Genomic DNA, 14,027 nt, shown 5'->3' on the forward strand with positions numbered 1-14,027 from the left:
AAAAAAAAAAAAGATACTTGACTTGCCACATGGTGGAAGAAGAGAGTTTACTCCTTCCTACAAGGTGTCCTCTGACTTCATAAATATATACCTCTTTCCCCGTGAATATGAATGTAATTTAGGAAGAAGAAAAAGTAATGACTGCCAGCCAGGCCTGTCAAGTTGTTTTTTTTAAAAAAGATTTATGTATTATATGTAAGTACACTGTAGCTGTCTTCAGACACTCCAGAAGAGGGCGTCAGATCTTATTATGGATGGTTATGAGCTACCATGTGGTTGCTGGGATTTGAACTCTGGACCTTTGGAAGAGCAGTCAGGTGCTCTTAACCGCTGAGCCATCTCACTAGCCCGCCTGTCAAGGTTTTATTCTCAGAGATGAGTGTCAGAATAGGCTACACGGTAAGACTTTGCTTGTGTGTAGACCAGAAGAATGTGTTGGACCTTTTGAGGGTGGGATGAGAAGCAGTTGTGAGCCACCTGATGAGGCAGTCTTATTGAACTGGATGCTTACTGAGGTTTGCTGGCCAATGAGTTCCAACAATTGTCTTCTCCCCTTGTTCCCAGCAACCAAAGTATGGAACCTTGGAGTTCTGGGCAGGGCACAGTAAAGTGCTTGAATGAGGTTATTAGGGCTTCTTTTTCTCTTTTCCCATTACATTTTTTATTTTTATTCTTAGTTTTTCAAGACAGGGTTTCTCTGTATAGCCCTGTCTGACCTGGAGCTCACTTTGTAGACCAGGCTGGCCTCAAATTCAGAAAACCGCCTGCCTCTGCCTCCCGAGTGCTGGGATTAAAGGTGCGCCACCACATCTGGCCCCCCCATTACATTTTTATATCATGGAATAAGTAACACCAACCTTGGAAATGTTGCACCTACCAGTTTTCAGGATGCATTTTTAAAGATTTACTATGTATACATGTGTTATATACATGTTATATATACACATTTTCTCCCTGTACATGTACCTGCAGTCCAGAAGAGGGCACCAGATCACATCATGTGATTGCTGGGAATTGAAGTTGGAACCTCTGGAAGAGTATCCAGTACCCTTAACCTCTCTCCATCCTGGATGCAATTTCTTTTTTTCTTTTTTAATACCCTCAGTTTACTTCTCTCTCTCCCTGTTGTGGGGGTGGGGGTAGATTCCTGTCCAAGGAGATTTGAGATTAACATGATTAAGTCTGAGACAGGTCTGTCTTTTGTTCTCAGTTTTCAACAAGTACAAACTGCACATTACAATTTCCCAACTAACCTCTCTGGACCTGGCAGTGAAACTAGAAATGTCAAGATTGGGAAACTATCTCTGGAATCAACAAACAGGCAAACAAAGTTGGTGGCTTTGGATATGATTGTATTCAACTTCTTGTATTTTAGCTGTGATTATCCCTTTTTGATCCTGTCAAGTCAGGAAGAAGTTTCTTCTGGATTCTTGGTTAGGGTAGACAAAACAATCCTACACCATCATGTCCTTCCAACATTCCAGAATTCAAAGTACATCTATTTGAGCATAAGATTGACTGAGGCTGCCGGGCATTGTGGCGCACGCCTTGAATCCCAGCACTTGGGAGGCAGAGGAAGGCGGATTTCTGAGTTCGAGGCCAGCCTGGTCTACAAAATGAGTTCCAGGACAGCCTGGGCTATTCAGAGAAACCCTGTCTCGAAAAACCAAAAAAAAAAAAGATTGCCTGAGGCTTTAGTAATAGCACACTGTAGGTCAATTTCAATGTAGTTTACTTAAATATTAAGCATAGCTCTATGTGGTGGGTACCCCTAGGAGCCGCTAAATCTGGTTCTCAGCCCCCAGGGGTTGTTGAACAACCCTTTCACTGGATTCCCTAAGATTGGAAAACTTAGATACTTATAATTCATAACTAGCAAAATTATTAGGTAACAACAAATAATTTTATGGTTGAGGTCACAAAATAATTTTATGATTGAGGTCACTACAACATGAACTGCATTAAAGGGTAACAGCTTTAGGAACAGTGGGAACCTTTTCTTTTTTTGGTTTTTAGAGACAGGGTTTCTCTGTATAGCCCTGGCTGTTCTGTCCTGGAACTCACTTTGAGACCAGGCAGGCCTCAAACTCAGAAATCTGCCTGGGATTAAAGGTGTGCACCACCATACCCGACTTGGGGAACCATGGTTCTTAAATAGTATCTTAGAGTACTACAGAAAAATAGTAATGGACATGAGTCTAATATTTGAAGTCAACTGCTGATTTTGAGTCTGCTTTGGCATATGATTTATCTTGACCAATGTAAATTGAGTCTCGACTGTTTGAAGCACTATTATCAGGAAATCCTATCCAAAATAAAATGGTTTTTCTGCAGTGCAAAAAATCAGCACTCCAGAGGAAACAGATCGATCTGTTAGCTTGAGGCCAGCCTGGTCTACGGAGTTCCAGTTCAGCGAGGGCTACATAGAGAAACCTTGTCTCCAAAATACTAAAGGAATAAGTGTTTTTCAAAACCCAAATCCTACTTAAAATAAATCTACCATGAGTGGGATGCCGCAGGGGAAAAGTTATCAAGGGCCTGGGGATACAGGTGGTGAGACACTTGGACTCAGCCAGCTTCGAGCTCTCCTGGAATTCTGAGGCTTGGTAAGCAAGGAAAGAGGATGCTCAGATGTAGTGCTAGGGTGTTCTGAGGGTTGGGCTAAGCCTAATAGGGCCAAGCGTTGGGCAGGTGGGGTGGAAAAGTAAATCTTCTGTTCTTCGGAGTACCTTTCTTCGGGAGTCACAGCATCACGGTAAGTCCAGTCCCGCCAATGGAAATTGAAACCTTCAAGCAGAGTGATGCGGCCAGCTCTTGTAGGCACACAGTCTGGGGGCTTTCTGGGTGGTAAACTTGGCACTTCAATCCCTGGCAGCAACATTACCCCTCGGATAGCAAACCAGCCCCCAAATCGGGGGTGTATGCACACACCTGCTATGTGCTGGAGAAAGGACAAAGAAAAAGCAGGGTTACAGAGGTCATTTTGACAATAGGTTCACCTACTATTGGAAGCTTTTTATCCCTCAAGTTATGTTTATGGGTATGAGTGTCTTGCTTGCATGCAAGCAGTACCCACAGCGGCCAGCAGAGGGTGTCAATAAAAAAAACGAGTTGCAGATGGTTCTGAGCAGCCACGTGAGTGCTTGGGATTGAACATGAAAAAGCAAAAGTTCCTAATCTTTGAATATTCTTTCCCACTCGTTCCATGCAGAAGGCTCTGTCCCTTCTATTAAATTAAATTAAAGGCGCACGCCTTTAATCCCAGCACTTGGGAGGCAGAGGCAGGCAAATTTCTGAGTTCGAGGCCAGCCTGGTCTACAAAGTGAGTTTCAGGTCAGCCAGGGCTATACAGAGAAAACCCTGTCTGGAAAAAAAACAACAAACAAAACACAAACAAACACAAAACATCTATCATTGTGTGTGTGCGAGTGTGCCTGTGGGGGTCAGAGGACAATTTCATGGGTTTGGTTCTCTTTCACCTTTTCATGGGTTCCAGACATCAGACTCGGGTTACTAGGCTTGTGTGGCACACAGTGGCACAGTGCCTTTCCCTCTGTCTCACTCTCTCTGTCCTCTTCTTTACCACCTCATTCTATAGAATGAGGAATGGCTTACTTGAGCAGCTTCCTAGATTCGATATTGGTTTCCTGATCACTATTGCTGCCTTGGACTCTTTCTGAGACACCCCGTAACAACGTTTTAAGAACAGACAAGGCCAGGCTTGGGGGCCACAAGTCTTTAGTCCAAGTACTCAGGAGGCAGAGGGAAGGTTCTCTCTGAGTTCAAAGCCAGCCTAATCTATACAATAAGCTCCAAGACAGCAGAGATGTAGAGAAAGCCCTTGTCTCAAATTGTGACCAGGAAGCTGTTGAGGTGACTCCATGAGTGAAGGTGTCTACAGCCAAGTCTGACAACTTCAGTTCACCCCAAGGACCCACATGGAAGCAAAGAACTGACTTCTGCAGTTGTCTTCTGACCTCTGAAGGGGTGAACACACAGAGCAAATAGTTTTTACTTTCATTTTGTTTGCTTTTTTTTTTTTTTTTTTTTTTTTGGTTTTTCGAGACAGGGTTTCTCTGTGTAGCCCTGGCTGTCCTGGAACTCACTCTGTAGACCAGGCTGGCCTCGAACTCAGAAATACGCCTGCCTCTGCCTCCTGAGTGCTGGGATTAAAGGCGTGCGCCACCACACCTGGCTATTTTTTATATTTTTAAAGATTTATTTATTATATGTAAGTACACTGTAGCTGACTTCAGACACCCCAGAAGAGGGCATCAGATCTCATTACGGATGTAATGAGGTTGCTGGGATTTGAACTCAGGACCTCTGGAAAAGCAGTCAGTGCTCTTAACCGCTGAGCCACCTCTCTAGACCCCAAGTCTTTTATTTTAAAAAGATTATTTTATGTATGTGAGTACACTGTCACTGTCTCCAGACACACGAGAAGAGGGCATCAGATCCCATTACAGATGGTTGTGAGCCACCATGAGGTTGCTGGGAATTGAATTCAGGACCTCTGAAGAGCAGTCAGTGCTCTTAACTGCTGAGCCATCTCTCCAGCCCCTAATATTTTTATAACTCTAAAACAGACCAGGTTTCTTGAACTGTTATGTCCTCAGGTTACGGGGTCAGAAAATAAACTGTAAACTTTTGTCAGGACCATAGATATTTGGCCCTGGGTTATATATCAACTTCATCAAAGGACGATGAAGGAATTCCGACCTTCAGGGGATACGTTAGGAGCCTTTACTGTCCTTTCTCTTGGTCCCCACCCACTCCTTCACATTCCGTCTCTAACCTGGGTCCCCCATGGGTCAGCATCCACATCTTGTCGTTGGTAGTAGTAGGCAGCACCGGCCACATGAGCTGCTGTCTGGGCTAGAATCTTAGGTCGCCGATTGGGGTGGACCTCATAGTCAGCAATGACTTCCATATGCAGTTCTGGAAACTTCTGGAACAGAATAAAGGGTGCTTGTTAGCATGATGGGAGTCATGATTCTGTTCTAAGGCCTAAGATATGTATTAACATGCCTCCTGTTTCATACGCCCAAGGTTTTTTTTTTTTTCCTCGACAGGGTCACAGTGACCTTGAACTTGCTATATATCTAAAGATGATCATGAATTCCTGATTCTCCTGCCTCTATCTCCCCACTGCTGGGATTCACCATTAAGAGTTTGTCTGAAGGAAAAACAACTTTAACCTAGAAGCTACAAAGTGAAGGAATTTAAAGTTCCTCTGCCCCCTCAGAAGGGCCTGTGCTTGAAGGGAAATACAAAAGCCTTGCTCAGAAGCCTCCATTATAGGAGTTATTGAGTCATCTGTGGAAATTCTAGAGTGGAAAGACCTAGAATGTATATGTATAAATTTAAAATGAGTACAGGCTGAGAAATACTCTTCTGCCTGCAAAAGGCTCCACAGACAGCATGGAACTTATACACCCAGGCAAAGGCCAAGGATCAATGACTAAAGATGTTGGGTTACTAATATTTCAATTGGATTAAGACTAGAGGTTCCTCTAGTTGTCTATCAGTGTAGTCACCCTATGAAACTGATTTCAGATGGGGAGTCTACTAATGGAAAGGGTAAAACCTGGGTGTAAGAAGTTGCAGAATGGCTGTGCGTGGTGACACACACCTTTGATCCCAGCACTTGGGAGGCAGAGGCAGGCAGATTTCTGAGTTCGAGGCCAGCCTGGTCTACAAAGTGAGTTCCAGGACAGCCAGGGATACACAGAGAAACCCTGTCTTGAAAAAACCAAAAAAAAAAAAAGGTGTTGCAGAATGTCAGGGCTCCTAGCCTTAAGGCTAGATTGTGCCCTGAGCTAGGTCAACAGGGAAGCAGATGTAGGTTTGGGAGTTGAAGCAAAAGTCCACATTACCTCTGTAACACTCCTCAGGTGGTAGGACACACACTGATCCACTGGGTCGCTCAGTGTTTGGAATTGGCAGCTTTTCAAGAAGGGTTTGAGGGCTCTGTCAAACATAGCAGGTGTGCTGAGTACCAGCAAGGCCAGGGTAGGTCCTGGGAAGGGCAAGTGGAAGGCTGGAGGCAGGAGTTCATTGTACCACGCCACCTGGAACACAGAAAGTTCAGGCAGTTGAATCTCTGAGTTTGAGACCAGTCTCGTCTACAGAGCAAGTTCCAGGACAGCCAGGGNTACACAGAGAAACCCTATCTTTTTTTTTTTTTTTTTTGGGGGGGGGGGGAGAGAAAGAATAAAAAAAATAAAAAGAAAGAAAGAAGCTGGGCAGTGGTGGCGCACGCCTTTAGTCCCAGCATTTGGGAGGCAGAGGCAGGCAGATTTCTGAGTTCAAGGCCAGCCTGATCTACAGAGTGAGTTCCTGGACAGCCAGGGCTACACAAAGAAACCCTGTCTCAAACAAAACAAAACAAAACAAAAGAGCCCCATCACCTCCCCCCCCAAAAAAAAAAAAAAGGAAAGAAAAAAAAGAAAGAAATGTACTAGGGGAAGGCTTGAGAGATTAGTAGGAGAGAGGTTGGGCCTGGCCTTATCAACTTAAAAACTGTGGCACAAACTTGGTGAAGATGAGCAGTCATTTAACCCTTAAAAAGAGTAAAGTGACCAATAGTTGTAAAGATCTGGTTGTACTGTAGAGAATGGATTGGAGCCAAGACGGCAGCAAGGAGATTATAATAATTCATATGTGAGAAGTGTTCTGGGATATACGATAGGCTGGTGGGCTAAAATAACACAACAAGCTGTGTTTGGAATTCAGGTGATAGTCATGGTGGCTGTTGACATAGGACTGGAAAGGTGAGTACCAAGACCTTATGAGACAGGCGGGGCTAACTCTGTTCAGTATAATAGTTCCTATTACCCAGACTAGACACACAGACAAGTTTAAGACAGGGTCTCACTGTAGCTCTGGCTGACCTGGAGCTTGCTATGTACATCAGGCTGGTCTGGAAGCCTCTGCCTTCTGAGTGCTAGGGTCAAAGGCCACACCTCGCACTCAGATAGGCACTCCTGTTCTTTCCCATATCTGAGTTCCACCACTGCCTCCAAATTCTGACTTTTTTTTTTTTTTTTAAAGATTTAGTTACTTATTTTATGTATGTGAGCATATTGTTGCTGTCTTCAGACACACCATTAAAGGGCATCGGATTCCTATTACAGATGGTTGTGAGCCACGATGTGGTTGCTGGGAATTGACCGCTGAGCCATCTCTCCAGTCCCAATCTTACTCTAGAATGTACGTAATTCTCCTCTCCTTCCAATCCATCTTTTCATATACATTTCTCTGTTTTTGTGCTGGTGATTGAGATTTGCAAATGCTAAGATAAAATTCTGATAGATGGATAGATAGATATACATCTCACAGAGTTTTATAGCCCCAGCCTTCAATTTTGTTTTTCCCCCATTACTGGGAATTGAACCCAAGTCCTCAAGCATGGCTTTCAAAGTAGACTTAACTTCTCAATAGTATCTTCTTACAAGTCTTCCCGTGGAAAGCTCAATGGACTAGGAATCTTAAGATAGGCCAAAGGACTCAGGTGGATTTTAGTTTGTGTCTTAAACATAATTTTGTTCACTCAGCACTGTGGGAGGAAAGTGTGCAATAGGGCGGGGCCGGGTGGAATGGAGAGGGACTGGGGTTACAGAGACTTCTGTACCAGGCGAGCGTGAGGAATTTCTATGCTCTGTCCTGTATTGATGGCAAGCAACACCATGAATTAGCCTTCTGTTGGCTGACCGAACAAACTAGCCAATTGTATCTCGTTCAACATTAGGAATACTCTTCCCTCGCCATCTGATCTAATACATAGCCACACCAACCTTCCAAGTTTTGACCTCTTCTAACTCCTTTGGAAGGATCTGGTGACCCCGGCCACACCGGGAGACCTTTTTCAGGTAAATTATGATGATGACAGGTTAGGGGATCGTGGGCTGTATCCCATTCATTTGTTTGACATTATAAAGACATAAAAGGGCAAACATATGTTTCTCTACGTTTTTTAATCAAGCCCCATTTCACAGCATGACCTGGAGACCGGGTCGTCAGATGGCTGCAGTAGGTTGAGAGGATCAGAAGGGCTCACCAGCCTTCACACTTTCTGCACCAAAGCCAATCCTAGAGCTCACCCTAGGACCACAGGGAAGACAAACCAACCTGGAAGGGATAAACTTCGAAGCCAAAAGGACACAAGGTGTCCTCAATCTTCTGCTTCAGCTCTGCGACTCGCGGCTCCATAACGCACGCTGAACGCTGAGCTTGCTGGGAAATGGAGTTTCATAGTTAACTTGGGCCTGTAGGTTTCCATCAGGGCTGGACTACATTTCCCAGGAAGTAAAGGAATAGTAACGGACTCAATTGACGCTGCACAATGCATCTTGGTACACGTAGTTACCTTTGTCCTTGTAACCCAAACATAACAGAGTCTGGAAGACTCCGTGTCCCGACGAGCTTCACGGGAGGTGTGAGTGTGAACGCACAGGGCACGGTATTTCCAGGGAAACGTATTTCCGCCCTCTATTGCCTGTGGTCTCCGCCAGAAGCGCACTCAGTTTCCCGGGTGGCGCTGCGGCACCACCGGTTCTTAAAATCTCATTCTCCGCCTACCAGAGTTTGAACTCTTGAGCGGCACTTGTCACTTGACTCAGTGGTGATAGCGCCCTAGATTTGTGGAGGTCTCAAGCAAAATTCGGTTCATTCTACCCTCCCGATATTATTCTGTTTTCTTCCCCCCAACCCCCACTTTTCAAAGTACTCTGTTCCGTAGTTCTAGATTCACAGTATTGCTATCGTACTGTATCTGTAGCCCTAGTATATTCCCACTTTCCTCATTTCCATGTAACTCTGTGGCTTATCCTGGGTATCTGGGTGTGGGAGAGCAAGAACAGGAAAAGTTAGGGACGCAATTTCAAGTGCTCCAGGATGAGCAGGAGCCCTAGCTGGTCTGATCAGCTTCACGCGGTTCTCAGTTCAACTGATGAAAATATGGCCCGGATTAAGGTAAGGAGGAACAGGAACCTCCCTTTCCAACCCCTGGGATCCCCCTCTAACCCCTCCCATTGGGGGACTAGGTTAGGGCATAGTAAAGGGCACTGAGAGCTCACTGGCTTGTTGAACTGTTTGCTGTTGTTTTGTAGCAGAGTTTGTATCCCTTTCGAGTTTCCTCTACAGGTAAGTATTGTCCTTTCTCCCAGCCCTTTGTCTTCTCAGAGCCTCCTTTCTTTCAGTGCCTGCTCACAGTTCTGTACAAATCCCAGCTACTTCCCTTCCTCTGATTTCCTACACAGACCCTGCTCTTGTCCCTTCCCTATTCCCACAATAGGGGACCTGGCTGACACCTGGATTTCTCCTCATCACTTACCCCCTCAGCCAGAGTCTCAAGCTCAACAGCCTTGGGCTCTAAAGACTCCCATTCTTGGAGAGAGACTGAGCTGTACTGAAGCCCACAGCTTCTCTCTCTGGGATGAAGTTACTAAACTCCGATCCCAGCTTCAGGCTCAGGCTCAGGTGAGGTATTAGGGGTATGTACGTGGTGATAATGTGAGATGATAATATTAGGAGTTGGGAAAATGACTTAGAAAGGAATGTCTGGGTTTTCTCTGCTTGGGTAGGTGACTGAGGCGCTGAAGCATTCTGTACAGAGCCTGTTGAAGGATCGGGAGCAGCAGATGTCTAAGATCAGTGCTCTAGAAGGTATTGGGCCAATTCTTTTCTATGTATGGCACACGGAGTTTTAAAATGGAAACCAAGAGTTTTGCACATGCAAAATGAATGAACTGTGCTCTACCACTAATGTACATACAGCTTTCAGTTGTGGGGCTTAGCCTTTTAGTGAGTGGGTGAGCTTCTCTCCAGCCCTACACAGCTTTATCTATGTGTCGTTTGCTCTCATGGGACTCTCTTAGAACAGCTGACCTTCACTTCCCCACTACAGCATCGCTAAAACTGCTGCAGGAAGGCCCAAAAGAGAGAGCCCTTCTGAAGCAGCGCCTGGAAGGGCTGAGAAAAGAACTGCAGGGCCTGCGGAGTCAGGTTCAAGAGCTAGTCCAAACCCAAATGAAAACAAGACCAGGAAAGTTCAGTCCTACCAGTGGCTTTCATCAAGAGCTGCAGAGTGAGTAAGTGATGGGCAAGGCTTCACCATTTTGGTTGTTTGTTTAAAATGTGCTTCTTGGAGGCTGGAGAGATGATTTAAAGGTTAAGAGCATTGATGGCTCTTCCAGAGGTTCTGAGTTCAATTCCCAGCAAGCACATGTTGGCCCACAACCATCTGATGACCTCTTCTGGCCTGCAGGCAAACATGCTGTATACATAATAAATAAAAATTGAAAAAAAAAAAAAAAAGGATGTGTTTCTTGGTGGCACACAGTTTTAGTTCTAGTGCTCAGGAGGCAGAGGATGGCAGGTCTCTATGAGTTTGAGACCAGCCTGCTCTACATATTGAGCTATAGGCCATCCAGGGCTACAAAGATCTTTTCTCAGAAAACAAAAAGGACACGCAAAAAAGTGTTTTAGGGGTGCTGGAGAGATGGCTCAGCGGTTAAGAGCACTTGACTGCTCTTCCAAAGGTCCTGAGTTCAATTCCCAACATGGTGGCTCACAACTATCCATAACAAGATCTGGCACCCTCTTGGAGTTTCTAAAGACAGCTCCAGTGTACTTACGTATAATAAATAAGTAAATCTTTTTTTAAAAAGTGTTTTATGTGTATGAATGTTTTACCTACATGTGTATGCATACCACATGGATGCCTATTGAATCCCCTCGAATTGGAGGTAAAGATGATTTTGAGCCATCATGTGGAGGCTAGAAATCAAAGTTCTCTTTAAGAGCAATTGTTCTCATAACCACTGAGCCATCTTCCTAGCCCAAGGCTTCCTCTTTTGAGGCTTCTGAGCTCCTAGCATAAGATGTTTGGCCTACTGGCTTTGTTTCTCTGTGATGTTGGATATTGAACCCTGGGCCCAGTACATGCTAGGTAGATACCCTTATCATTGAGTTGTAGTCTCCAGCCATTCTGGGTTTGTTGTTTGGTTCTAGAATGACACTGCTGTCACTCATGTAGGCACCAACTTTTGTGGGAAGAGTCAGAGATTCTTCGGGAGGAACTGAAGTTGCTTCGAGACCAGCTGAGTGAGTAAAAGATTGAAAGTATTTTCTTGTCCCTGTTTTTGGAATATCCTCTTGTTCTTCCAGTAAGTGACATTACTCTTGACTGAGCTATTGAAAAGTCTGGCATATTATTTTTTTAAATTTATTTTTATTTTATGTGCATTAGTGTTCTGCTTGCATGTGTGTCTGTGTGAGGGTGTCAGATCCCTTGGAACTGGAGTTGCAGTCAGTTGTGAGCTGCCATGTGGATGCTGGGAATTGAACCAGGATGCTTTGGAAGAACAGCCAGTGTTCTTAACCGCTAAGCCATCTCTCCAGCAACCCCACCCCCACACACCCTTTTTTTTTGAGACAGTGTCTCTACATAGTCCTGGCTGTTCTGGGACTCACTGTGTGGACCAGGCTGATCTTGAACTCACAGAGACCACATGTCTTTGCCTCCTAACTGCTGGGATAGAGGCATGTGGTACCACCCCTGACTAGGCAAATTATTATTGATATTATTATTATTATTGTTGTTACTATTATTTGTATATTTTATATTTTAAATATTGTGTGATGTTGAGTATCAAATGCACAGGGCTTTTTACTTGCTAAGCATCTGCTCTACCACCAAGGTACACCTGTGGCCTTTGGCAGAATATTTTATTTTGCTCTTTATCTCTCCTGTCATTTAGTCTTTCCCATCAGCTTGGTATCTTCCCAGCAGCTGGACCAGGATGTGTTTAAGTTTCTACCACCAGTCTGGTCACAAGGCAGTGAAGAAAAAGGAATGAAGTTGGAGAATGGTCCCCTTATATTATGTTTTATTTTCAGATCAACATCAAGAGTTGTTGCTGGAACAAATAGCTGAGGGGCGCCAGGTTCAGGCCCGCAGCTGGAAGGTAGGACAGGGTTAGATCGGTCTCCACACAGTTTGTCCTGAGTCCCCATCCTTGCCCTACAGAAAGGGCCTGGATGTCTTCTCCCACCTCCATCTCTCTTTCATAATTTCCCTTGGTGATTCCACATCTCTCCAAAGCAGTTATTCCCAGTCTCTTTGCTGTAAACATGATTCACTGTCCTTGCCCACATGCAGGTTCTCATGTGTCAAGGAGGGGAGTTGTGGGAGGGAGTTTCCCTTGGAAAGAGAGAGATTCAGCCCTCCCTCTGCACCTTGGTCTGGCAGACGTTGGAGAACCTGCAGAGTGACCGGATGGACAGGGTTCATACCTTGGAGGGTTCCGGGACAGAGACCCATGATGCCCAGAAGGAAGAGCCCTGCCTCCTCAGGTCAGATGTTGTGTGTGCTGGGCCGGTACGGGGGGTTGTGTCAGAATTCAGCTATCCTAAATTTGGCCAAAATTGGTTAGGGTGGTCAGTCTGAGTACCTGGGTTTTTATTCATAAGAACAGCATTGGATAGTCTAGCGTAGGCTGTCTTTGACCTCCTGGTCCTGCTGATCTACCTCCCAAGTGCAGATGTTACAGGTATATGTTACCACACTCAGTTGGTTTTTATTTATCTATTTTTATTTTTATTCCACTGGGTAGCCCAGGTTGGCCTCAAACTCACCAGCCTGCTTTCTTTCTTTCCTGCAAATAAGCAACAAGTGTGTGCTACTATGGCCACTTGTATTACTGAAATTTTTTGTGTGTTTTATGTATTTATTTAGTCTGTGTACTTGTGGGCATATGTAGCATGAAGTGCATGTGGGGGTCAGAGGTTTAGTAGGATTCAGGTCTCTCCTTCTACTGTGTGGGTTCTGAGGATCAGCTTCAAGTTGTTAAGCTTGGTGACAGGCACGTTTATCAGCGGAGCAACCTTGCTGGCCCCAGTGTTAGGCATTCTTCATTTGATTCAGAGTTGTGAGATATATGATTTATTTATTTTATTGATATGAGTACACTGTAGCTGTCTTTAGACACACCAGAAGAGGATGTTGGATCCCAATGTAGATGGTTGTAAGCTACCATGTGGTTGCTGGGAATTGAACTCAGGACCTCTGGAAGAGCAGTCAATGCTCTTAACCTCTGAGCCATCTCTCCTCCCCAGTGATATATCTTTATATGTCTGATCAATAATGGAGCGGGGTGGGCTGGAATCCTGGCCTCAGAACAGAAGAGAGTTTTATGCTGGAAGAGTGTCCCAGATCTATCATCTCTGCTTCTGAATGTTCTCTCTAGGAACTCTGTTCCCGCCCAGCAATCAAAGCTGCCTCTGGCACCCGTTTCCACCATGTCTCTTTCTTCATCCAGCTCTGACGTCAGTCTCCCAGACTGTGCCCGGAGCTGGGAACTTTTAAAGAAATTGGATAGGGGTAAGGATGGACTCTGAATGACTCCTGAATGCAACTGTCTAATTGTTTGACATTGTCTTTTCTTTGTGAATCCATCCACCTATGTTATATCAGGGAGAGTAAAGCTACTTTTTTTTTAATTAATTAATTAATTAATTAATTACTTTTTGAAACAGGGCTTCTCTGTGTAGCCCTGGCTGTCCTGGAACTCACCCTGTAGACCAGGCTGGCCTCAAACTTAGAAATCTACCTGCCTCTGCCTCCCAAGTGCTGGGATTAAAGCCGTGTGCCACTACTGCCCGGTGTAAAAGCTACTTTATTTGATATTTGTTTAGTAAAAGGCAAAAGATTTATGCGATTTGAAGAGAAACCAAAGTAATTATTATTTAATATTTATTTAAAAGCCAGGTTTTGTTGTGTAGCTCAGGCAGGCTATGTAATCCAGACTGGTCTTGAACTCAAAATCTTCCTGCCTCAAGTTCCTGGTGTTAGGATTACAGACATGGGCCACCACATTTTCATTTAACCACTTAATTGCAGTTGGGGGATAGGTACAGACAGTCAGAAATCACCATAGAGTTTGCACATGTAAAACCAGGCCTGTGTGTCTTTTCCAGGGCGGTCCAGGACCTAGTTCTGTGCATGGTAGTCTTGCTAATTT

General features: G+C 44.7%; 2 protein-coding genes across 9 annotated transcripts in view; one reads left to right on the plus strand and one right to left on the minus strand.

The window, feature by feature from the left end:
• Positions 1-1,613: 1,613 nt before the first annotated feature.
• Mmachc (metabolism of cobalamin associated C) lies at positions 1,614-8,250 on the minus strand. Its single transcript, XM_021200895.2, has 4 exons — positions 8,134-8,250; positions 5,880-6,074; positions 4,799-4,951; positions 1,614-2,941 (listed from the first exon to the last, which is right to left on the minus strand). Exons 1-4 carry the CDS (start codon positions 8,212-8,214, stop codon positions 2,531-2,533), a joined length of 840 nt encoding a protein of 279 aa, XP_021056554.1. The 5' UTR covers positions 8,215-8,250; the 3' UTR covers positions 1,614-2,530.
• Positions 8,251-8,524: 274 nt separating this feature from the next.
• Positions 8,525-14,027, plus strand: part of Ccdc163 (coiled-coil domain containing 163) — a 6,089-nt gene continuing 586 nt past the window's right edge. The window contains exons 1-9 of one of the 8 annotated variants that reach the window (XM_029540175.1): positions 8,525-8,976; positions 9,114-9,151; positions 9,264-9,483; positions 9,588-9,669; positions 9,911-10,094; positions 11,042-11,109; positions 11,905-11,972; positions 12,257-12,360; positions 13,326-13,387. In XM_029540175.1, the coding sequence (XP_029396035.1) occupies positions 8,899-8,976; positions 9,114-9,151; positions 9,264-9,483; positions 9,588-9,669; positions 9,911-10,094; positions 11,042-11,109; positions 11,905-11,972; positions 12,257-12,360; positions 13,326-13,387 (904 nt within the window). In that variant the 5' untranslated portion in view covers positions 8,525-8,898. Of the gene's footprint in view, positions 8,977-9,113; positions 9,484-9,587; positions 9,670-9,910; positions 10,095-11,041; positions 11,110-11,904; positions 11,973-12,256; positions 12,361-13,253; positions 13,388-14,027 lie in introns of all 8 variants that reach the window. The other 7 variants (XM_029540172.1, XM_021201029.2, XM_029540173.1 and 4 more) reach the window with 7 other exon arrangements.

This window comes from Mus pahari, chromosome 6 (assembly GCF_900095145.1).
Source record: "Mus pahari chromosome 6, PAHARI_EIJ_v1.1, whole genome shotgun sequence".
In the NCBI taxonomy this organism is placed as follows: Eukaryota; Metazoa; Chordata; class Mammalia; order Rodentia; family Muridae; genus Mus; species Mus pahari.